A 23,468-nucleotide genomic window follows, 5' to 3' on the forward strand; every position below is an offset into this window, starting at 1 on the left:
TGATTCTATTTATAAAACAAAAAAGTTTATTTTAAGTTAGTTGAAACTTGAAACATAATTGAAAATTGACCACCACTAGTGTATAAGCTTTCCCTTTTTCGAATCAACATGTGATAAACGATGATGATGATTGATACATACATAACATATGTAATTCATCTCACCATCAACGGTTTCTAAACTGCCACAGCCATGTCCTACGCATCTCTCAGCGTCAAGGACCTAAACAGCCTCCTCTCAAGATCCGGTAGCGGCTCCTCTTCCTCCCCCAGGACTCCGGGTCAAACCCGACCCGTAAAAGTAATCCCGCTCCAGCATCCCGACACCTCCGACGAAGCTCGCCCTCCTTCCATCCCTTTCGACGACATCTTCTCCCGATGGACGGCGAAGATCAAGCGCATGAGCCTCCTCGATTGGGTCGACACTCTCTTCCCTTGCTTCCGATGGATTCGAACGTACCGGTGGAACGAGTACTTCAAGCTCGATCTCATGGCCGGTGTCACCGTCGGTATAATGCTCGTCCCCCAGGCGATGTCGTACGCGAAGCTAGCTGGCCTTCCACCAATCTACGGCCTATGTGCGTTTCGTTCTCATAACAAACTAACGATCTTAATCATGTGAGGTTGATTTGATTGTGTGTTTATGATTTTTTATTGATGCAGATTCATCGTTTGTGCCGATATTTGTTTATGCTATATTCGGATCATCGCGTCAGCTCGCGATTGGACCTGTTGCATTGGTGTCGCTTCTTGTTTCCAATGCTTTGGGAGATATAGCTGATTCGTCTGAGGAGTTGCATATTGAGCTTGCGATTTTGTTAGCGCTTTTGGTTGGTATCTTGGAGTGCATCATGGGGTTCTTAAGGTAACGTTTATTATTTATATCCATATAATAAAAGTCCTCTGTTTGCTGCTGTTTCATGAGGATCTCCCTTGTTGGTGTGTTTCAATCTAGGCTTGGATGGCTTATTCGTTTCATTAGTCACTCGGTCATATCTGGATTTACTAGTGCTTCGGCCATTGTGATTGGATTATCTCAAGTTAAATATTTTCTGGGCTATAGCATTGCCAGGAGCAGCAAGATTGTGCCACTAGTTGAGAGTATTATAGCTGGAGCTGATAAGGTGAATCTTCCTTTTTTTCAGCTTTGAACATTTGAGGATAAAAAAAAAAGATTTTCTATTTGGCTTAGGTCTTTCGATTGGGTTTGATAAGTATGATCTAGACTGAGGATTTGTTTTTCACACCTCTCTATATTTTGATCTGCGTAATCTTTTTCTACACTGTATTAAATGTCAATGCCTAATTAAAACGTTTAGTATATATCTGGCTCTCTCTTAATGCTCATTTAGCTGAAACTGTATTTTGGATCATCATGCTATGATGATTTTGCATGTATTATTGTATGGAAAATCAGTTTGGCTGCGAACGCCTTTTGTTTTCTACTTATTCTTACATTGTTTAGATGGATATTTTTTGTGTTTTGTAGTTTCAATGGCCACCATTCTTGATGGGATCTCTCATTCTAGTAATCCTTCAAGTGATGAAGCATGTGGTATGAGCCTTGTTCTTTATTGTGTTACCATGGAAACAGTATTTTCATTTTTTAGTATCATAATAAGGTCATTGTGTTTCATGGCAGGGGAAAGCAAAGAAGGAACTTCAGTTCTTACGAGCAGCAGCGCCACTCACAGGGATTGTGCTTGGTACAACCATTGCAAAAGTGTTCCATCCACCTTCCATCTCTCTGGTTAGATCCCTGAAGGACGAACTATATTTAGTGTGTTTTTTCTTGTTGAGCTTCATAGTGGTTAAGTGTATGCAGTAATAACAAAATATAGTATGTTCCAGGTCGGAGAAATACCTCAGGGCCTTCCAACATTTTCTTTCCCAGGAAGTTTTGATCATGCAAAAACACTGCTTCCAACATCAGCTCTCATTACTGGTGTTGCCATCTTGGTGAGATATCAATATCACTAGTACTTTTATCCCAGTTGGCATGTGGAAAATGCAGCTGCATCTAATCACGAGAAACCATAAATGCATAGATATGGCTATCTAACTTCCTAATGAAATAATGAAAGATAATTCCTTGTTTAGACTCGGATGCAGTAACGCATGTCAATCGATACTATGTTTTGTTTTTGGGTAATGAAGTAGTTCTACATTTCTTTTATCCAGGAATCTGTGGGAATTGCCAAAGCACTTGCAGCAAAAAACAGATATGAGTTGGATTCAAATTCAGAGGTATTCTGCTTGACTAAAGAAAATTGAGTAACACTAGACAGTATAACTGCTCTTTTTCGTTTTCTTTTTCGTCGTCTTCATTGCAAGCTCAACTGTTTCTCTCCTCACTTGACAGTTGTTTGGTCTTGGTGTTGCAAATATATTGGGGTCATTATTTTCCGCATACCCAGCTACTGGTACGTTATCTTGAGATGACGAAAGTCATTAACAATTGCCAGATACGTATAAACTCTTGTCCATATTATTGTATAGCGCTTTTTGGAGTTAATAACCTTAATTTGACGAATCTGTGGATGTTCCTGAATGCAAAATTAGGATCGTTTTCTAGGTCTGCTGTGAATAACGAAAGTGAAGCTAAGACTGGCCTATCAGGACTCATAACAGGAATCATCATTGGATGTTCTCTACTGTTCTTGACACCTGTGTTCAAATACATACCACAGGTCTGTCTTTACGAAACTTTGAAGAGTTGCGAAACTATATTCTGGCTTCTAACTTTGACTCTGTTGCTTATCTCTCTCTCGAATCCACAGTGTGCTTTGGCAGCAATAGTTATCTCTGCTGTTAGTGGCTTGGTAAGTTCAAATAAACCCACCTGCCAAGGGCCAAAGATGAATTTGCTTCTTCTTTTTTTTTTAACTTACACTCTCCGGATGTTTAACTATAGGTGGACTACGATGAAGCTATCTTCCTGTGGCGTGTGGACAAGAGGGATTTTACACTTTGGGCCATCACTAGTACCACGACTTTGTTCTTCGGAATAGAGATCGGTGTCCTTGTTGGTGTGAGTATTTAAAGACTCTTAGTATGTTCGGGTTCCCGTAACTAATGTGTGTGTATATGAGTTCTGAGCAATGGCTTCTAAGGACTCACGCAGTTGTACTACCTTCTATTTTAGGTTGGCTTTTCACTAGCTTTCGTCATCCACGAGTCTGCAAACCCTCATATTGGTAGGAGGAATTTTGTTCAATTGTCTCCCGATCACATGCGTTCTAAGAGTGTCTGTTTTCTAACTTGGTCTCATTTCTTATCATGAATGTTCTCCTTGTAGCTGTCTTGGGCCGTCTTCCAGGCACCACAGTGTACAGAAACGTAAAGCAGTATCCCGAGGCTTACACATACAATGGGATAGTGATTGTCCGAATCGATTCTCCTATTTACTTTGCCAACATAAGTTACATCAAGGACAGGTGAAAGTGACATGCTTATATCTTATGGTGTGAAACTATTGAAAGAATAACAAACCGTGTTCTTTTCAAAATGCAGACTACGAGAATATGAAGTAGCTGTTGACAAATACACAACTAGAGGACCAGAGGTGGAGAGAATCTCCTTTGTTATCCTCGAAATGTCTCGTAAGTCCCTATATATATAAAATTTTCTATTGTCTGAACTATTCATCAAAATGTTTTGAAGAGGGGATATAGAAATCTCTAAACCAAAATAAATACAAACAAATGGCAGCTGTAACTCACATAGACTCGAGCGCAGTGGAAGCCCTGAAAGAGTTGTATCAGGAGTACAAAGCAAGGGAGATTCAGCTAGCGATTTCAAATCCGAACAAAGATGTACACATGACAATAGCAAGATCAGGAATGGTGGAGCTTGTTGGAAAAGAATGGTACTTTGTGAGAGTACATGACGCGGTTCAGGTGTGTCTTACTTACGTACAGAGCTCTAACTCTGAAGACAAGAAGGAACCAAGTTTCTTGAGGAGGTTTGGGAATAACGGGAGCAGCAGCAACAATTCATCATACAGTGATATTCAACCCGGTAACACTCTGTTGAAAGAGGCACTCTTGTCAGGGGAAAAATAAGGTATTATATATAATGTAAAGAAGCTTCACTGTGTATAGTGGGTTGCGATTTTGTATACATCACGATCTTCTTTGTTTATTACTTACCTAGAGAAAGACAATCCTTTACTGATATAATAAAAACAGATGTTGTGGAATTTAAAACAAACGGTTTGTTTCTCTATCCTTCACTGAGAAAAAAAAAAAAAAAAGACTGTTCGGTTTGAAGCGGGTTATTTTATTTTACGGGCGTTATAAACCGGTTCAAACCGGTTATCACGAAGCGGTTAACGATAAACGAGAATAGTAGGAAACTGTTATTGTTGAGTTCTCATCTCATAATACAAATCTTTGATTCATCGAGCAGAAACCCTAGATCTCATCCCATCAGAGCCGTTGGATCAGATGGATCCGGTATCTATTCTCGAATTGGAATCTTAGGTGGTGAAGATGGTTGAGGTCGAATCGCATTTGTATTCATCTAGAGCAGGAGGAAGTTTCAGCATTCTCTTAAACTTGTTGTAGCAAACTCGAAATTTTGTTCTGGATCTTAGAATCGAAACAAGTTTTTTCTATCTCTCTCTCTTTAACTGATGTGTGATTTGATCGCTCGTACGGGTCGGCTTCAGCAACGGTACGAGAATGGCTGCCGTCTCGTTGCCGGGTACTGTATTTGATCCCCCCCCCCCCCCCCCCCCCACTTACTGTGTAGATCTTTGAATTGATCTCTGTGTATTCCTTGATTTTCTGAGTTTCTTGTTCCAATAGTATGATTGCTTAATTGAATTATATAAAGTTCATGAAATGTTTTAGCGATTGGGAGTAATGGTTATAGGAACTTGGTTGCTCTTATAATTGGTTCATATGAGTGCCTATATCTTCTGTCTGATCTTTGGTTCATGACTCATGTTGTTTTGCAAATGGTTCAGGTGCATTCCATTTAGATATAGAATCTCGGAAGAAGTCGGTGATGATTCTGACTGTGGGAAAGTGGTTGAAGTGTTGATGATTAGTTCTTCTGGTGGACCTGGACTTCTGTTTCCAAAGGTTACAGCAAAGCTTTAGCTTTGTTTCTCTTGCTCAAGAATCATTACTGTTGTTTATCTTCTTTCTTGACTAAGTTTCAGATCCCATTTGATTTGATTTATAGGGAGGGTGGGAGAATGATGAGACTGTCAGGGAGGCTGCAGCTAGAGAAGCTGTCGAAGAAGCTGGAGTTCGCGGGATTTTACTGGTGAGAACGAACCCTTTTATCACAAACCTTTTTCCAGATCTTTTGAAGTTTAACCGTAGCAGAGCCATTTTGGCCCATGAGTATATCACTTGGTGCTGGCTACATATGGGCTTTGTAATTGTTAGTAGGAAGCTGGACTGAACCTGTAGATTTCGAACTTGCAGGATTTGGTGGGAGAATACGAGTTCAAGAGCAAGACTCACCAAGACGAGTTTTGCCCTGAAGGATTGTGTAAAGCTGCAATGTACGCTCTGTATGTGAAGGAAGAGCTGGACTCATGGCCGGAACAGGAGACGAGGAGTCGGACATGGCTCACGATTCCTGAAGCAGTTGAGAATTGTCGGCATGCATGGATGAAATGTGCCTTGGAGGATGGCTTCTGTAAATGGCACCAGGACAAAGGACATGAACTTATCCAATAAGCCACACTTCTCTTTTCTTTTTACCATTCATTTTTCTCAACGTAGGAGTTTTTGTCATCAATTGTTTTGTTTCTAAGGCATTTCATATCACGTGAACAATGTTGGTGAAAGCGATTTGCAACAACTCAAATATCTACTGAAATTCATAAAGAAATAGCAAATAAAATATTTACGCATTTGTCCAAATGAATGCTTAGTCTATTGTACCCAAACAGGGAGGTTTTTGTATGTTTTAAAGATGTTAGAACGAGAGAATCGCTTTTTGTACACATCCGACTTAGTTCACAACATACTCTTACTATCTCCATCAACACAGTAAATACTAAATACTTATGTTTCTTCTTTTTTTTTTTTGAAACACAAATACTAATCTTTCTAAGATTACAAATCCGGGAATGAATATGAATAAGTGATGTCTGCGACGTTGGTCTAAAATATTTTGACTTGTGAAAGAAAATAATAACAATTGAATGGGCCTTTATTAAGAGCAAATGAGGGCTTTGTGTCAACATCTATTTGGGTTTCAGTCAACATAATCATGTTTCACTATGGATGCTTTTTTTTGTCACAGTGGATGCTTCTAACCAGTCCTCAGAAAACCGAAAAACCGGACTGAAAATTACAAAAATCCAAACGGTTCTTATATTTATAAATTCGAAAATTGAAACCGAACCGGAACCGAATCGAGAACCAAACATGTACTTGAATATTTTGGATATATATTAAAAATATTAATTATTTTAAATTTTAGTATATATAAATATAACTATAAATAAAAAATACATAAAAAAACTACCGAATATTTTTTTTATTTTTTACGGGTTTAACTCAGATTTTCGGGTTTTTTTTTGTTTTTTAGGCTTTAAACCCGAACCAAACCCTATTTATTTATAATACGGTTCCACCTCATGTTATATAAAAATAAATAAAATCCAACCCGAACTCGACATTTCCCGAACCAAACCAATCCAAAAATGTTTGGTTCCTAAATATCCCAACCCAAAAACCGAATAAACTAAATTGCCCCGAACCGAACACCTGAATTCCCATGACTACATCTAACCTTTTTTTAATCATCTGAATGGATGTGATTTTTATGAATGATTTTACTATTAACATGTCTCAGTGAGATATTTTATTAAATAAATATTTTTTAAGAAAAATAAAAAATAATAAAAATATGTAAATATATTTCAATAATTTGATCAAATTAAAATTGTATAAATATTTAATTTTTATCAATTCAAATATAACACATATTTCTTAATTTTTTAAATTATAATATTTCTATATGGTATATAGCTTAATTTAAATGATATTAAAATAAATATATATTTTTAATATAAATATCTTCTAAATGAAACTTTCCACCCATATATTTTGTGATCATTTGCATTTTACTATAACAAAATTTTAAATCATTAATCATTAATTTTATAGGGATTTTACTTAAATTATTAATGTAAAGTTTTTAACAGTTTTAATAATTTATTTTATTGTTGTTTTGAAATTTTAAAATATAACATTGTAAGAAAAAAATGTAATTAATTAAATATTTATTATTCAAAATTATTATTTATCATATATAATTTAATTAAATTAGATAATTTCATGTTTTTATTTATAAAAAATAAGAAAAAATACTTTGTTTTGTAGATTATTAATTAATTTTATGATTAGTTTATAAAAAGTATAATATATATTTTGATAAAACAACATATATCTCTAAAATTTTAAAAAGTCATTTTAGTAATGACATATAACAGATAGTAATGCTTTTTAATTAATACATAAGAGATATCAAATCTCATGTGTTTTATGGTTTGTGCTTCTTTTGAATGATGCTTTCATTGATCATCAAACATACTATTATGAATGCTGCTTTCACTTAGAGACACTTTCCCACATTCTAATTACATTACATATCGTGGACAGAACCACGTGTAAACTATGAACCACCCACTTGATAAAATATCGGCAAGAGAGAGAGAGAGAGAAAAAAAGCACGATGGTGTGAGTCAACTACTCACCTTGTACTTCCCACAAATCTCACTTTATTAAAACCTTAATCCAAACAAACTCAAATCAGCGTAAAGACAGAGAGATGTCAGAGTACCTGGTCACTGGAGGAACTGGTTTCATCGCTTCTTACATCATCAAATCACTCCTCGAACTCGGACACACAGTTCGAACCACTGTTCGAAACCCTCGTAAGATATATCCTTTTATTACTATTATTTATTTATTTCGAATCATTACCAGTAACTTGATTTTGATTTGTGTTTGAAAAGAGGATGAAGAGAAAGTAGGTTTCCTATGGGAACTGAAAGGAGCAAAAGAGAGGCTGAAGATGTTCAAAGCTGATCTAACGGTTGATGGAAGCTTTGACGAAGCAGTAAACGGCGTCGATGGAGTATTCCACACGGCTTCTCCTGTTCTTGTTCCACAGGATCACAACATTCAAGAAACGTTGGTTGATCCTATCATCAAGGGTACAACCAATGTTATGAACTCCTGTGCTAAGTCCAAAACCACTCTTAAAAGGATCGTTCTTACTTCTTCTTGCTCTTCGATACGGTACCGTTTCGACGCCACCAAAGCCTCTCCCCTCAACGAGTCGCATTGGAGTGACCCTGACTACTGCAAACGCTTCAACGTGAGAAAACATTTATGGATTTTTTTTTCTGTAACACATTTATTTGTTATCTATATAGAAAGAAAGAACTCTGTTGATGGTATGTGTATGGTTTTGGATATATGTATTAGCTTTGGTACGCATATGCAAAGACTCTAGGTGAGAAAGAGGCTTGGAGAATAGCTGAAGAGAAAGGGTTAAACTTAGTGGTTGTGAATCCTTCCTTTGTGGTTGGTCCATTGCTTGGACCTAAACCCACAAGTACTCTTCTTTACATCCTCGCCATTGTCAAAGGTCTTGCTGGAGAGTATCCAAATTTAACGGTCGGGTTTGTGCACATAGACGATGTAGTTGCTGCACATGTGTTAGCCATGGAAGAGCCTAAAGCATCAGGGAGAATCGTATGTTCGAGTTCGGTTGCTCATTGGTCTGAGATCATTGAGTTGCTCAGAAACAAGTATCCTAATTACCCACTTGAGAACAAGTAATATCTCACGCTTGCCAAGATTTCGTAGTCGAGATCTCATTTTGGTTGGCTGGTTGGTTGATTGATTCTTTTGTTTTATTTTTCAGGTGCAGTAACAAAGAAGGGGACAATAATCCACATAGTATGGATACAAGGAAGATACATGAGTTGGGATTTGCATCATTCAAATCATTGCTTGAGATGTTTGATGATTGTATCCGCAGTTTTCAGGAGAAGGGTCTGCTCTGATGATATCCCATCTCCATTTATCTTTATTGTCGGTTGCTGGATCGTGATTGTGTAACCGATTGGTTCCAGTATAATAATAAAACTCAATAAGCTGGTTTAATCAATAGCTTGTTCAAATCTTGTTGTATTAAGCGTTAGCAAATGATCTTATGGTGGCTTTCTATTGTACATGAAGGTGGTTTTATAGTCACGTTAGTAATACCAAGGCAACATCTTATTTGAACTAGGACAGACTTTTTTTTGGTAATCAACTAGGACAGGTTTTTTAGTCTCATTTAAGTGGAGAGGTTATCCCCATGATCCAAGCGTAGTTCATTGCTAGTAATAGCAACAATGAAAATTTTCATGTCTTAACTTCCTTAAACGAAACTCTTCCCACTATGAATGGCTCAAATTAAATCGTACTGAGGCTAATGGGCCGAGAAACACATCTTTCATTTAGCCCAAACTCCAATCCATAGAAACATCAAAGGTTTAAGAACCTCAATAAAAAAGTTTTGTATACTTTCAAGGACAATCCGAGATCCTCAATAGAAAATGCTAATGTTAAAGTCTTACATTATGTGTATGAATGTGAATATATTTTTATAAAAACTAATATAACATCACAGGCTTGGAAGATTATCACAAGATCCTCTACTTCATCGCCTCACCTCACCTCACCTCGCATGTGCATCACAAAGCTCTCCTTCTTATGGTGTATCACGTGACTAAAACATGACACGCACGTACGGAGGAAAACAATAATACTGATACAAGAACATGTGTAATCCCAAGTAGTGGAAGAGTTACTAGTATTAGACTATAGAGTATAAAAGTCATCATTTGACTATTCCTCATTCCCAATCAACTTTTGGATTTTTTTATAATTATTAAAATCTAAAATGCCATAGAGCTGTTATAAATATCTTTAATTAATTGAAAAACCTGACAAAACTAACCCCTGACTTGCTGCCACTTCCGTGCAACTCCCCTTTTTAATTCCCCACTCTCTTCTTCACTAGTATTCAACTTTTTCTACTTTTTTTTTTCCCAAATTGAATTCATTCATAATCGAATTACCGGTATTCATACACAAGCTGGCGGTAAAACGAAATAGCCCCAGAACCAAAAGCCCCTAAGAAGCGGCGGCTAAAACCCACACTGGGGCGACTAAAACCCACACTCGGGTGATTTGAAACAAACACAAACTATAAAAACTAAATCAACACTAGCACCAAAAGCACGTTAACATCCACGCAAAAGCCACATCAGATCACTTAGCAATTTTTTAAAACAGAGTAAATGTCAATGGTCGGGAAGTACCACTGCTGCCTATAGCCCGCCACCCGGCACCCTCCACTTCTGCACCCAAACCACACTTATCGCTTTTTCTACTAAAAGAGAAATTAATTTAAATTTAAATTTGTATAAGCAAAAATTTAAATCATTAATCATTAAGTTTTTAGTGTGAGATTTTTAATAGTGTTAGTAATTTAGAGTTGTTTTAAAAAATTTAAATCATTAATCATTTGTATTTTACAATAAGCAAAAATTTAAATCATTAAGTTTTCAGTGTGAGATTTTTAATAGTGTTAGTAATTTAGAGTTGTTTTAAAAAATTTACAACATAACATATAAAAAAATCTAAAATTTTATGATGCAGTTAATGTAATTTTTTAATTTATATGATACCCAAATTGTTATCAAATTTTATTATTCAAAATAATTAATTATCATATACATTTTAATTTTCATAGATTTTATATAAGAAAATTCTTTTGTTTTCTATATTATTAATTAATTCTATGCTTAGTTTATGAAAAATGTAATATTTGTTTTGATAGAATAACTTATTTCTCTAAATATTTGAAAAGTCATTTTTAATAATGACACATGACATATAGGAGAGTAATGCTTCTTAATTATATGAGATATCAAATCTCATGTGTTTTATGGTCTGTGCTTCTTTTGAATGCTACTTTTAGTGATCATCAAACATATTATCATATGAACTTCTTTTTTTTAATCAAATTATTATATGAACTTCTAAAAATAACAAAATTTTACCAAAAATGATTCCTAATGATATTAAAAGGTTTCTTCAACACTCACCAACTTTATGCTCCCCTATGATGCTCCATTAATCAAATTATTATTCCTAATATAATAACAAAAAATACCTGATTGGTTCTTAAAAAAATATTCGTTTCAACAGCAGCAAAAAGAGAAACATTTCTTAATTTTTATTTTCTCCCGCTTTACATACTTTCATCACTTCTCCACTTCTCAAAACCGAATCGTAAAAATCAAAAACTCATCAGCTTCAGAGCAATGGCACCCATTGATCCACACTCCTTCACCGACTCCTCCCACCCTCTCACCACTCACGTCTCCCTCTCCCTCTACCTCGACTTCAACGCCTCCACCATCCACGCCTCCGCTCTCCTCACCCTCTCCTCCCCCTTCTCCGGCAACCTCTCTCTCGATTCCCGCTCCATTTCAATCAAATCCATCATCGATCCCCAAACTCTCACCCCTCTCCCTCACTCCGTCTCCTCAAGCCCCGATCCGATCAAAGGCAGCGAAGTCGTCGTCGTCCTCGCCGGTCAATCCCAAATCCTCATCCTCTACTCCACTTCCCCTTCCGCCTCCGCTCTCCAATGGCTCTCCCCGCTCCAAACCTTCTCGAAAACTCATCCGTACGTCTACACTCAGTGCCAAGCGATCCACGCCAGATCCATCTTCCCTTGCCAGGACACTCCCGCCGCGAGGATCCGTTACGACGTCGTTATGAACGTCCCGAGCTCTCTCTCCGCCGTCATGTCCGCTCGCCACGTCCGTCGTCGCCTTCCCGTTCTCGAAGAGGCGAAACATCTCGACGTATTATCGTCGGTGGTGTGGTGTGGGGAGGATAGGGTTGTTGAGGAGTTCGTTATGGAGCAGCCGATCCCGCCGTATCTTTTCGCGTTTGCGGTTGGGGAGTTGGGGTTTAGGGAAGTGGGGCCCAGGACTAGGGTGTATGCTGAGTCAGCTGCTGGAGATGTTTTGGATGCTGCTGCGTTGGAGTTTGCGGGGACTGAGGAGATGATTAAGCAAGGGGAGAAGCTGTTCGGTGATTACGAGTGGGAGAGATTTGATTTGCTGGTGCTGCCTCCGAGTTTTCCTTATGGAGGTATGGAGAATCCGAGGATGGTGTTTCTGACGCCGACTGTGATCAAAGGAGACGCCACTGGTGCTCAAGTTGTAGCTCACGAGCTCGCTCATAGCTGGACTGGGAACTTGATCACCAACATCAACAATGAGCATTTCTGGTTGAATGAGGTTTGATTCAACATGTGTTGGCCTTGAATAGGATAATGTGTATTCGTTTTGCTTTTGTTGATGATCTCGTTATGTTTTATGGTGATAGGGATTTACAACGTACGCAGAGAGGAGGATTGTGGAGGTTGTTCAAGGAGGGGATATAGCTACTTTGAACATTGGCATTGGTTGGAGGGGTTTAAACGATGAGATGGAACGGTTCAAAGATAACTTGGAGTTCACTAAACTGAAGAACAAACAAGAAGGTGTTGATCCTGATGATGTTTATTCACAGGTCCCGTATGAGAAAGGCTTCCAGTTTGTGTTGAGAATTGAACGCCAGGTTAGTTTGAGTAGAATCCACTTTTGGTGTTCTCTTATGTAACGGTCTAATATCTATTTACTGGAAATTGTATAGGTTGGAAGGACTGCTTTTGATGAATTTCTCAAGAAATACATTGCTACTTTCAAGTTCAAGTCTATCGATACAGATACATTCCTTGACTTCCTGAAAGCAAACATTCCTGGAATAGAGAAAGAGATCAACCTGCAATTGTGGACTGAGGGTGTTGGTATACCGGAAGATGCATATGAACCAGTCTCAGCTATTTACACAAAGATCATATCCCTGGCTGAAGAGTTTAAGCAAGGAAAGATGCCAAGTGAAGATGAGGTTGCTGAGTGGAAAGGACAGGAATGGGAGCTCTACTTGGAGAATCTTCCTAAGTCATGTGAACCTTCTCAGGTAGCCTTTTGTCTCTCTTACTCTAAGAAAATGGGAAGCTGGTGCATTTGTTTAGAGAAAGAGATTCAGCCAATGTGTATCATTATTAATAAGCTCACAACAGCCTAAGTAACAGTTAGTTAGTCTTGGATTAAGTGCACAAGTAGAGGAGAAACAAGCTGAGTGGTTACTGAGAGATTGAATGTGTGTGGAAATAGCCTCTTATCTTTGGAAGAGTGAGTAGTTTTCTTGCTTAGAATTTTGTCTTGTATTCTTGTTTGTAATCGACAAGACAAGTACAGGAGCCAGGTTCCAGACCTATAACTAACACCCAGTTTGCATATCTCAGGTTATGGCCTTGGACAAGCGGTACAGACTAGCAGAATCAAAGGACTACGAAGTGAAGGTGTCGTTTCTGAAACTTGCAATCTCATCCAAGTGCAAAGAGTACCATGGAGAAGTGGAGAAAACTCTAAAAGCTGTGGGAAGGATGCTGTACCTGCGTACACTCTTCACTGCTCTCGCACAAACCGGTGGAACCGAAGAGAAGCAACTGGCGAAACAAATCTTTGCAGAAGCTCGAGAAACATACCACCCTATAGCTCAGGGAGTGGTGGAGTCTATCCTCTCTAAGTACATCTAAACAAAGACCCATCTTATGCATAGCAGCAACATTTCAATAAAACACAATGACTGTATAATAATAATTGCTGCTCGAGAGTCGTTAACAAACAAAAAATTGAATTGCTTTGCGTAGTTCATTACATTCTCTGAGATTAGTACAGCTTTACTTAAACTAGTTATGCAGCATTACTCTCATCTTCTAGCTTCTTGACATAAGCCTTGAGCACCATGATAACCTCTATAGCCGGTGCTTGTAACGTAGAGACGAGATTAATGGCCGGACTTTGCAGAGCTCCAAGCATCTTAGCGTAGACCTCAGCGCGAGTAGGCATGGTCTCAAGAGCTTTGAAGTTGTCGGGAGCGTAGAACTTACCTTCAAAGACAGCACCGGCAAAGTCATTGTCTTCGAGCTTACGTTCCTTCTGGAAACTCCTGTAAGGTTTGATGGCGGAAGGGATTTCATCTGTCTGGACAAAGAGCCAAGCGTTCATGCCTTTCATACAAGGCTTGAGAGCTTCCCATTTGGTGCCTTCGATGGCTTTGAAGACCAAAGTGTTCTTGGCGACGACGAGCTTCGTCGTGTCGGGGAGAGTTCTCCTGAGGTCTTGGAACTGCTTGACGGTGAGGCCTTTGTAGTTGATGGCGGCGAGGAGGTGGCAGTTCTCGAGGTGGGACTTGACTGTCTCGACGGTTTCTTCCTTTTTGGAACGAGAGACGGCGGATCTGATGGTCAGGTGACGAGGGTAGTTTGGGGATTTGGGAGTTAGGGTTAAGGTTCGGTTGTGGCAGAGAGGAGACAGGGAAGAAGAGAATGAGAGAAGAGCCACTTCCATTTTGTGCTCAGAGAGGATAGAAGAAGAGGAGGAGAACTGTGTCTGGGGTTGAGGAAGGAGATAGATAAGTTCATTTTTTTTTTAATTTATTAATTAATTCACGGATAAATAGAGGTGACTGACGGAACTATTAACTCCGTCTAAATGGACACATTGTCGTTTAGACTGGACCGTATGGTTATGACTTCACCATCTAACTAACACCTAACGATGTCTTGAACATTGTCTCAAAATCAAAACCAGATTGCATCATTTACTCTGAGTTCATCAATTAACTGAAAGAAAGTAGAAGAAAAAAAAATTAACTTTTCATATGACAAAAATAAGCCGTGTATGGATTCCTTGCTCTTTCTATGGTTTGTGTGCTTGTGGATGTGAGTTAGAGAGTGTCCCAATTTGGGATATTTGAAGTAGCTTCATTAACCATCTTCACAAAAGTCACCTGCATCACCACAAACGCACCAACACAAAAAATGTATTTAGACAAGTCATTCTCACACTTCTTCTCACAAAAGTACCATGTCTGAGAAACAGCATAGTGGAAACTATCTTAACCAGACTTGTGCATATAAAGTCTTGGAAGTTGACAAACTAAAGCAGACTTATGATAAGTATTCATGTATGAAGTTGCCATGTAGTCTCAACGGACATGATTCGAATAAGCTCTCTTATGAGCTATGGATGGACCTTACAGCAATATCTAGTTGTATCTAGATAAAGTTATATAAGTATATAACATACCACACTTTCTGGAACACCACGAGGCGGCATGGAAATGTTCCTTGGAGGAGGACCTCGCAGATGTGATCTCTTATCGAATCGCCACTCTCCTATTTTCCCATAAGTCAACTCACCCTGTATTTCAACAGTCAGTATGCTTACTTTAGAATCATATTATACACTGATAATAAGTAAACTAACATGGAGTTTTAATGGAGGATCACTGAAATATCATCACTTTAATGACCATATATAACAAGGTTGCAACAAAACTTGGTAGTTACAGGAGGGTCCAATAAGAAAACTTAGATGTATGTTCTCTAACTATAAAATTAAACAACCGTGTCAAAGAGAAATCACCTGCATGTTGTAGTCGCAACCATAAGTGTAATGGATGATAAACTTCCCCTTGGTAGACAGATCCCATGGAGGCTGAAAGATATAGTGAGAGCACTTAGGTATTCGGAGCAAAGATCTTTTAATCATCACAGCAATCAGCAAAAGGTCGATTCCTAACCTGGATCATGAAATCCTTATGAAGTATGTGCCGCACCCCATGCAGAGCAGAGGCAACTGCGTAGCCGTACCTTATCAAACATAAAAGAGACTTGTCAGAAAACAATGATGAGGATTCAAAAGCTAAGGACCTAACATATTGTTCCAGTGCTAACATTTCTAGAACCCATCCAAATGCCTTGTCAGTATCTGGATCGTTTTTCATTGTCAACGAGACATTCATCCATGTAGGAGCAATCTTTTCAAGTGATTCCTGCATAACAAAGTAAAATGCATTTCAACATCAAGTCTTTTTTAATGGCTAAGGTAATCTCACAAATTCTCACCTTGCTTATGATAACAGGAGAATTGCCAATGGGGTCAATATTTGAAACCGGGCCCATCTCCACAGGATAATATTTTCTAACAATGTTTTCGAACTTTTCAGGTGTAATATAGAAAAAAGGAAAAGCAGCTGGGTGTCCTCCAACAGCCAAATTAGGAAGAGGGTTAACAAAAACATGATCAGGCTCTGCCATCAGCACATAGCTGCACAACAAGCATGAGATTTCAGCAAACAGTCAAAATATTTATCCCATGGGAGAGACAGGACATACTCTTCGATGATTGTAGCTCTTTCAAGCCATTGCACAAACGCCCACGGTCTATTCAACACAACATACCCCTTAAAAGAGAGATTCAATTCATTAGACAAGACCATACCAAGTGAAGAGATTAAAAAAAAAGCAAAGTTCTTATCTACCTGATCAAGACCTGGAGGGAGAGGGTCAACCACAAACGTTGGTATCTCATCCATCAAGTTATCGGTATTACCGGAATGCAAAATGCGGGTAAACCCACCCATGTCTGAACCAGGGAGAGCTTTCTTCTGCTTATACCAATAGTACATAATACGACACTGCCACTTGTTGTAAGGAGCGTCTGTAGCAGTTAAGGCGACATGAAACGGTGCTGAAGAGGTTTGGGAGTTTCTGTGAGGCATTTGGACAATAGGATCTAGGAGTGGACTACTTCCATCTGAGTTACTCAGACCAGATCTGTTGTGGAGTATGAGTGTGAGAAGATTATATGTCACAACGAAGAAGCCGAAAGACAAGAGAAACAGAAGCAGAGACGATGCTTTTCCCATGACTTCACCACATTGAAGTTGTAGTGGACCCCCCCTTCCTCCTTATTTACTGCAAATATAATTTTAAGGAATCAGATGTGAATCATTATTAGAAGCAACAAAGAAGCTAATACAAGTTTGCAAAATTGAGAACATAAAGTAAGATCCAGCCAGCTAAATAAGAGTAAACAAGAGGCAATCGATTTGACTAACTCAGTTCCTGATTAAAAAAGTTCTATCAATTTCAGAAGTATTGATATAAGAAAAATTTGAAGCTTACAGATTCGAAGGAGAGTGGAAGTCGCCGGAGAAGAGAAGAATAAGAGATCAGACGAAAAAAATTTAAATGCGAAGCGGAGTTGACTAACGGCGCCATCTTTAACGATTTATTCTACACTGTCTCACTGACTACGCCGTTTGTCAAAATGGTGTTAGCACCGTGCCAATGAGAAGGAAAAAAAAACAATTTTAAGGAAGTGCAGTGTGTGTGAAGGCACGTCTTTGGGGGAAAAACTATTCTGAACACATGAATCAACATCATAAACACAGCTTCTAATTTTGTTTGGTTTAATATTTGTCTAACAGATTTTAACAGACAAACATGCCATAGCAATATAAAATCCTCAAAATTATTCAAACCAGTTAAGCTTAATATAACAAAAATTGGTAATCATAAAATTGGTTCAAGGGAGTCAAAACTCCCATACAAAAATTTTATTCCATAAGAAAAAACTTATCGTCGAAACCATAAGCTTTCCCATGCTCATCTCTAAGTTTTATGGTAAAAGATTTCATCAACATCTTGATCCTTTTAAAAAAGTTTGAAACTGCAAATAAAAATCGAGAAAAAAAAATAAAGCCGAAGCTTTATGGTGGTGGCGACTGGTGACTAGCACTTAGCCGGATCCAGATCCGTACTTCTTTCCGAGAAGAAGTAACTGGAGCTTGTCGTATCCAGAGAGCACACCAGCACCTGCAATGGCACGGAGGATGTTGGCACCAGCACCCTTGAAGAGTGACTTGGGTCCTTCCTTCTTGAGAATCTGCTGGAATGCATCCATCGAACTCTTGTACTTCACGGCTTCACCGGAGGTCATCATCATTCTTCTACGAACAGTATCAATGGGGTACGATGCAAGACCGGCACCGTTGGTGATGAGCCATCCAAGGGCAAAGGAAGCGAAGAAACTGTCCTGAAATTACCCAAACGAAACACAGACAACAACATAAGAAACAAACAAGACAAGTCAGGATTGGGTTTCTAAGATGGATATCAAATAAACAAACCTGGAGGTCAGCAGGGAGAAGAGGCTTCAAAGAGTCGTACAGACCAAAGTAGAGACCACGGTAGACAATGATACCAACACAGGAGATGTTGAATCCACGGTAGAGTCCAGCAATACCATCGGACTTGAGGGTCTTCTTGTAGACATCAACAAGACCATTGAACTGCCTTTCACCTCCCTTCTTGGCTGCCTTGGAGTCATTGGCAAGACGGGTACGTGCGTAGTCAAGAGAGTACACAAAGAGAAGGGAAGAGGCACCAGCTGCACCTCCAGATCCCAAGTTACCAGCAAACCACTTCCAGTAACCATCCCTGTCCTTCTTGAAGTTGAAAAGCCTCTTGAAGTAATCTTTGAACGCAAAGTTCAACGCCTATAAAACCGAAAGATATATCAGTACAGTAAGTGAGTAATACACATTTATTAAACGCATAGATGTGAAACATAACAAACCTGAGTGGGGAAGTAACGGATAACATTAGCAGTGTTTCCCCTCCACAAAGAACCAAAACCCTCATCCTTAATGGTCCTGCCGAAACAGTCACCAATACCCTTGTAAGGCTCAGAGAGCCTTCCAGCCTTAAGCATCTCATCCTGGTTCTGAATCAAAAGCTTAACACGCTCAATAGGAGCAGCAGCGGTCTTAGACACAGCGGCGGAAACACCACCCATGAGGAAATCAATAGCAAAGCTAGAGAATCCTTTCTCACTTGGAGCTTGGACAAACACGGGAGAGGTAGTAGTAGTAGTAGTAGCCACGATCCGCGAAGTGGCGGCGAGAGGGTACTGGAACGCAGCATTGGTGTAGTTTCCGTACGTTGCACGCCTCTGGAAAGAGGAAGTGTAACCGTGAAAGTCCTGAGAAACAACACCGGTACGCATGAGCTTGTTCTGAGTTTGTTCAACCATTTTGACCTCTGCATAAAAAAAAATAAAATAAAAAATATTATGTCACTGCTAACGATGAACATACAATAAGCTATACAAATACGAGATCTAGTAACATATTAACTCTATCAAATTCACAAGGTCTACGCAACAGATCCATACATAAGCAACAGAGACGAATCATTTCTAGATCTACACGATCAGATCGAATAAACTTTATACAGATCTACTCTATCAACAACTCTAGCCATGGATCTAGATTCAAATCAATCGCAAAATACGCAGCGAAACCATCAGATCTGTATCATTTTACCTTTGTTGATAATAATGAATCAGATCGATAAAAGTTAAGATGAACATAACGTGAGAAACGACGAGATTTAAAGCGATTCAGAGATCTGAGAGGAAGCTAAACATACCGAGAGGAAGCGATGGCAAAGCGAAACTCAATGAGCGACGAGAGAATTGTCTTTGTGGTTGAAGAAGAGCTGCGATATTTTTGTTGCCTTTTTATTGGCTCGAGAGATAGGGCCGCAAGTAGTGAGAGGAATAATCTGGTGTGGCGCTCCTTAGCGTGGTCGGAAGCTGTATGTCCGTTAGATTGTCGACTTTAATGTTGATTGATTGTAGGCCGTTGATTATGGTTACTTAAGGAAATAAATATATTTTATTTGGAAATGTATGACTCCGTTACTGGCCCTAGATATTGCCAGCTCTTTTCCGCTGAAAACGTGGAATGTGATGCAAATTGCCGGATTCGTCAGTCAACTGTCTACACGGTGACGTCTAAGCATTTTGGAATATTTTATTTTTGATTTTTTCAAAAAGAGCTTACAATAATAAAAAAATACAAGTTGTGTCCACCAACCGCTCTAGTTTCAACTTTCAACAATATTTATTAGTTTAATATATTTTGTGAAAACTGAAAAAATATGTTGAGAGTATTTTTAGTTTTGTAGTTTTATTATTGGTTCAATAAAATTTCAATATCAGAAAATATATATAGTGAATTCTAAGAAAATGTAAATTATTATCAATCATATATATATTTAACATAATGTAAGTAAAATTGGATTTTCATAAAACAATCAGTGAAATATAAATAGAATCATTAAATATGAGTTCTCAATAAATAAATTAAAATTAGATATATAATATTTTTTTGTAATTTATAATCAAATAAATCAATATTAAATACTACGAAGAGAAATAAATATTGAGCATATGTATGCATGATACAAACATTTAGTTCCGACTTTTCCCAAGTTTGCAACGTACCTCGATGGTTTTCTTTCTTTATTTTTTAATTTGTAAGAAAATTACTAAAAGTAAATATTTTACAACATGTGTTTTCCGACATTGTTAATTGTTTGTAGGAAACTTACTTGATAGTACAAAATAAAACTCGAAAACAGTATGCTCTGCGCCAACTTATTCGTATAACTTCAAACTTCGAAGTTCAAACACTTGACATTTGTGGGAATTAAGGGTAAACCAATCAAGAACAGTGTTTGGTTAAACCGTTGAGATTAAACCAAGTTTTAGATTGTTCTTTTTAGGGCGGCTAAAAAAATAAAAAAAATCTAAAATAGTTTAAAAAGTATTTAGAATTAACCAAGCGCTCGTAGCTTGGTGGTAAATGAGGTACAGCTGTACTGTCCGCCACCCGGGTTCGAGTCTTGGCCACAACGGATTTAACATCCCTTCCATTGGGGCACTGGACTCCTTTCGGAGGGATAGTTGAGAATGTGGCTGCCCAGATACCAGAGTTATAAAAAAAAAAATATTTAGAATTTAAGAAAAAAAATTGGAAAATAAACTTTCGTAATTTATAATCGAATGAATCAATATTACGAAGAGAAATGAATTATTAGATGCATGATCAAACAAACATTTACCTTTTCCCGATATTTCCAGATTTCAACGTACCTATATGGATTTCTTTCTATTATTTTAAACTTAGTGTAAATCTTAAAAAAACAATTGTGTGTGTGTTTTTTTTTTTTTTGACAACAAAAGCTCCATATTTTATTAAGAAGAAGCCAACCAAGTGGTGTCTAGCACCAGCCAAGATGGAACCTCAGAGTGTATATGGGAAAAGCAAAAGCCGCGAGCTCTGGCACCTTTCGCAAGATGGTCAGCTCGGACATTCTTAGTACGAGAAACAAACGATATGGAGCAAGAATTAAACTTAGAACGAAGATCAACAAACTCATCAATTTCAGCCATTAGACTTGGCCATTCTTCTTCTTCCTCAATGAGCTTAACCAGTTGCAGGCAATCTGATTCAAACGTCATCGAGTCGTGACCGAGAAGTAATGAGGATTTCATGGCCCATAGCAGAGTATTAAACTCAGCATGTAGGGGGGACAATACTTGGTTACTAGCAAATGAACCAAACATTGGAATCCCATCCTCCTTCTCCATCACGAAGCCACCACCATACCTAGTGTGTGTGTTTTTAAACCAATTTTACAATTATGTGTTTTTGACGATGATAACTGTTTTGTAGAAAACTTACTTGTTACCAAGAGCATCTCTAAAAAAAATTCTATAACTTTAAATATAGAATTTTTTGTTCTCCTAAAAAAAACTAAAACTTTAAATTTAAAATTTCATCTTTTTTTTTGAATTTTGGTATTTATAATTAATTACACATCAAATTTATGATTCTTAAGTATTTTTTCATTTATTGTTATAATCTTAAAAAAATATATATCATAAATATTTAAAATGTAGTTTTATAAATTAAAATATTACATACACAATTAAATAAAAACATTAAAATAAGATTTATAATATTCTCAAACTAGAATTAGAAAACAAGAATATTACAAAAGAAACTTAATAATTTTGTTAAAAAATATATACATAAATACATAATTATTACACAAATTTAAATATTACAACAACACTTATAGTCTAGTAAATTTTCTCAAAAACTTCTAAAAAATTGTCCAAACAAATTTTGTATAACCGAAGATGAAGCATTAAATTATCTGATGGAATAATGTTGTTTTTCATGTAGTTTAATATTTAATTAAGTATTTATATCTATAATTTTATATTTTAGTGAAAAAAACTATTAATTAATATCACTGCAATACTTTTATACTAGGTGTTTTGTCCGCGATGCGGGCTTAAACATTTTCATAAATTTTTGAAAAGTTCTTTGTATACTATACTAGTTATATTGTGTTTTCCAAAAAGAATTATTGCGATCAATTTAGTATCATCTATGCATTGTCTACTCTCGTATATATAAATATATATATTTCTGAACAATTAAATATTAAAATATTTAAGTGGTATAATTTAAACATGGGTCTCTAGTCAAAAAACAAAACGTGTTTCCAATTTATGTAAAGAATATTATTTTTTTGAATGAGAAAATATTTAAGGATGGTTATTGCTTTAAGAACATTAACTTGTTATTTCTGAACAATTAAATATTAAAATATTTTAGTGGTATAATTTAAACTTGGGTCTCTAGTCAAAAAAACAAAACTTGTTTCCAATTTAGATTCTATTGCTCTAATAGTTTAAGGGTTTTTGAAATATTACTAACTAATTGTTATTGATTCGAAGATTTTCAAATTTCATCAAAATTCTTTATATATTTATGATAATAGTTTTTCATTCTATTTTATAAAAATTTAACGTTATTAAAATATAATTTACTATTTTTATTCATAAGATACAACTTTCAAAATATTTTGACAATTTAAATAATGGATGTAAGATTTAAAATCCGCTATGTAATTTGTTATTTGAATATTACAACAACAAATTACATAGCGGTGGAGTTTAGGTTTTTTTAGCTTTTAAGTTTTGACATTATTTTTTACTGTTTCGGATTGGTAGAGTTTTAGCGTTAGATGGGATTGGTTAGGTTTAGGTAGGGTTTTAGGGTTAGGTTTAGGCAGGGTTTAGAGTTAGCAGGGTTAAGAGTTAGCAGGGTTTAGGGTTAGGTAGGGTTTAGGGTTAGAAAGGGTTTAAGGTTAGGTAGGGTTTTTAGGGTTAGGCAGGGTTTAAGGTTAGGAAGGGTTTAGGGTTAGGTAGGGTATAGGATTAAAAAGGGTTTAGGGTATGTAGGGTTTAGAGTTAGGTAGGGTTTAGGGTTAGGTAGGGTTTAGGGTTAGTAGGGTTTAGGGCTAAGTAGAGTTTAGGGTTAGGTAGAGTTTAGGGTTACGTAGGGTTTAGGGTTAGGTAGGGTTTAGAATTAGGTAGGGTTTAGGGTTAGGTAGGGCTTAGGGTTATGTAGGGTTTAGGGTTAGTAGGATTTAGGGTTAGTAGGGTTTAGGGTTAGGTAGGGTTTAGGGCTCGAAAGGATTTAGGGTTAGAATGGTTTTAGGGTTAGGTAGGGTTTAGGGTTAGTAGGGTTTAGGGTTAGTAGGGTTTAGGGTTAGAAAGAGTTTAGGGTTTAGGGTTAGAAAGGATTT

General features: G+C 37.3%; 7 protein-coding genes across 9 annotated transcripts; 4 read left to right on the forward strand and 3 right to left on the reverse strand.

Moving 5' to 3' along the window:
• Nucleotides 1-192: 192 nt before the first annotated feature.
• Nucleotides 193-4,228, forward strand: LOC103846563 (sulfate transporter 4.1, chloroplastic). The gene is made up of 15 exons (XM_009123507.3): nucleotides 193-577; nucleotides 663-864; nucleotides 955-1,123; nucleotides 1,489-1,554; nucleotides 1,642-1,749; nucleotides 1,851-1,958; nucleotides 2,181-2,246; nucleotides 2,362-2,422; nucleotides 2,562-2,689; nucleotides 2,780-2,821; nucleotides 2,914-3,030; nucleotides 3,145-3,196; nucleotides 3,298-3,436; nucleotides 3,513-3,601; nucleotides 3,711-4,228. Exons 1-15 carry the CDS (start codon nucleotides 193-195, stop codon nucleotides 4,061-4,063), a joined length of 2,085 nt encoding a protein of 694 aa, XP_009121755.1. The 3' UTR covers nucleotides 4,064-4,228.
• Nucleotides 4,229-4,388: 160 nt separating this feature from the next.
• Nucleotides 4,389-5,884, forward strand: LOC103846564 (nudix hydrolase 16, mitochondrial). The gene is made up of 4 exons (XM_009123508.3): nucleotides 4,389-4,706; nucleotides 4,972-5,089; nucleotides 5,193-5,276; nucleotides 5,441-5,884. Exons 1-4 carry the CDS (start codon nucleotides 4,636-4,638, stop codon nucleotides 5,696-5,698), a joined length of 531 nt encoding a protein of 176 aa, XP_009121756.2. The 5' UTR covers nucleotides 4,389-4,635; the 3' UTR covers nucleotides 5,699-5,884.
• A 1,784-nt stretch (nucleotides 5,885-7,668) lies between these two features.
• On the forward strand, nucleotides 7,669-9,271 carry LOC103846565 (tetraketide alpha-pyrone reductase 2). 2 transcript variants are annotated; one of them, XR_004452783.1, is made up of 5 exons: nucleotides 7,669-7,908; nucleotides 7,990-8,354; nucleotides 8,465-8,817; nucleotides 8,907-9,169; nucleotides 9,227-9,269. XR_004452783.1 is itself a non-coding variant. In XM_009123509.3 (4 exons), the coding sequence occupies exons 1-4, from the start codon at nucleotides 7,803-7,805 to the stop codon at nucleotides 9,046-9,048; spliced, it is 966 nt and encodes a 321-aa protein (XP_009121757.2). In that variant the 5' UTR covers nucleotides 7,669-7,802; the 3' UTR covers nucleotides 9,049-9,271. The 2 variants fall into 2 exon arrangements, 1 of the variants encoding a protein (XP_009121757.2); XM_009123509.3 differs by having other exon boundaries at nucleotides 8,907-9,271.
• Nucleotides 9,272-10,749: 1,478 nt separating this feature from the next.
• Nucleotides 10,750-13,813, forward strand: LOC103846567 (leucine aminopeptidase). Of its 2 annotated transcripts, none has more exons than XM_018655582.2 (4): nucleotides 10,750-12,351; nucleotides 12,440-12,673; nucleotides 12,749-13,079; nucleotides 13,408-13,813. In XM_018655582.2, the coding sequence occupies exons 1-4, from the start codon at nucleotides 11,362-11,364 to the stop codon at nucleotides 13,695-13,697; spliced, it is 1,845 nt and encodes a 614-aa protein (XP_018511098.1). In that variant the 5' UTR covers nucleotides 10,750-11,361; the 3' UTR covers nucleotides 13,698-13,813. The 2 variants fall into 2 exon arrangements, with proteins under 2 accessions (XP_018511098.1, XP_009121758.1); XM_009123510.3 differs by having other exon boundaries at nucleotides 10,758-12,351; nucleotides 12,749-13,075; nucleotides 13,404-13,813.
• Nucleotides 13,714-14,584, reverse strand: LOC103846568 (50S ribosomal protein L10, chloroplastic). The gene has a single exon (XM_009123511.3). The coding sequence runs from the start codon at nucleotides 14,509-14,511 to the stop codon at nucleotides 13,855-13,857; it is 657 nt and encodes a 218-aa protein (XP_009121759.1). The 5' UTR covers nucleotides 14,512-14,584; the 3' UTR covers nucleotides 13,714-13,854.
• Nucleotides 14,585-14,692: 108 nt separating this feature from the next.
• On the reverse strand, nucleotides 14,693-17,357 carry LOC103846569 (hydroxyproline O-arabinosyltransferase 3). The gene is made up of 9 exons (XM_009123512.3): nucleotides 17,136-17,357; nucleotides 16,490-16,925; nucleotides 16,344-16,411; nucleotides 16,074-16,275; nucleotides 15,903-16,000; nucleotides 15,749-15,818; nucleotides 15,592-15,663; nucleotides 15,253-15,366; nucleotides 14,693-14,953 (listed from the first exon to the last, which is right to left on the reverse strand). The coding sequence occupies exons 2-9, from the start codon at nucleotides 16,874-16,876 to the stop codon at nucleotides 14,891-14,893; spliced, it is 1,074 nt and encodes a 357-aa protein (XP_009121760.1). The 5' UTR covers nucleotides 16,877-16,925; nucleotides 17,136-17,357; the 3' UTR covers nucleotides 14,693-14,890.
• Nucleotides 17,358-17,487: 130 nt separating this feature from the next.
• On the reverse strand, nucleotides 17,488-19,606 carry LOC103846570 (ADP,ATP carrier protein 1, mitochondrial). Its single transcript, XM_009123514.3, has 4 exons — nucleotides 19,446-19,606; nucleotides 18,592-19,055; nucleotides 18,143-18,511; nucleotides 17,488-18,048 (listed from the first exon to the last, which is right to left on the reverse strand). The coding sequence occupies exons 2-4, from the start codon at nucleotides 19,045-19,047 to the stop codon at nucleotides 17,752-17,754; spliced, it is 1,122 nt and encodes a 373-aa protein (XP_009121762.2). The 5' UTR covers nucleotides 19,048-19,055; nucleotides 19,446-19,606; the 3' UTR covers nucleotides 17,488-17,751.
• Nucleotides 19,607-23,468: the final 3,862 nt, after the last annotated feature.

This window comes from Brassica rapa, chromosome A10 (assembly GCF_000309985.2).
Source record: "Brassica rapa cultivar Chiifu-401-42 chromosome A10, CAAS_Brap_v3.01, whole genome shotgun sequence".
In the NCBI taxonomy this organism is placed as follows: Eukaryota; Viridiplantae; Streptophyta; class Magnoliopsida; order Brassicales; family Brassicaceae; genus Brassica; species Brassica rapa.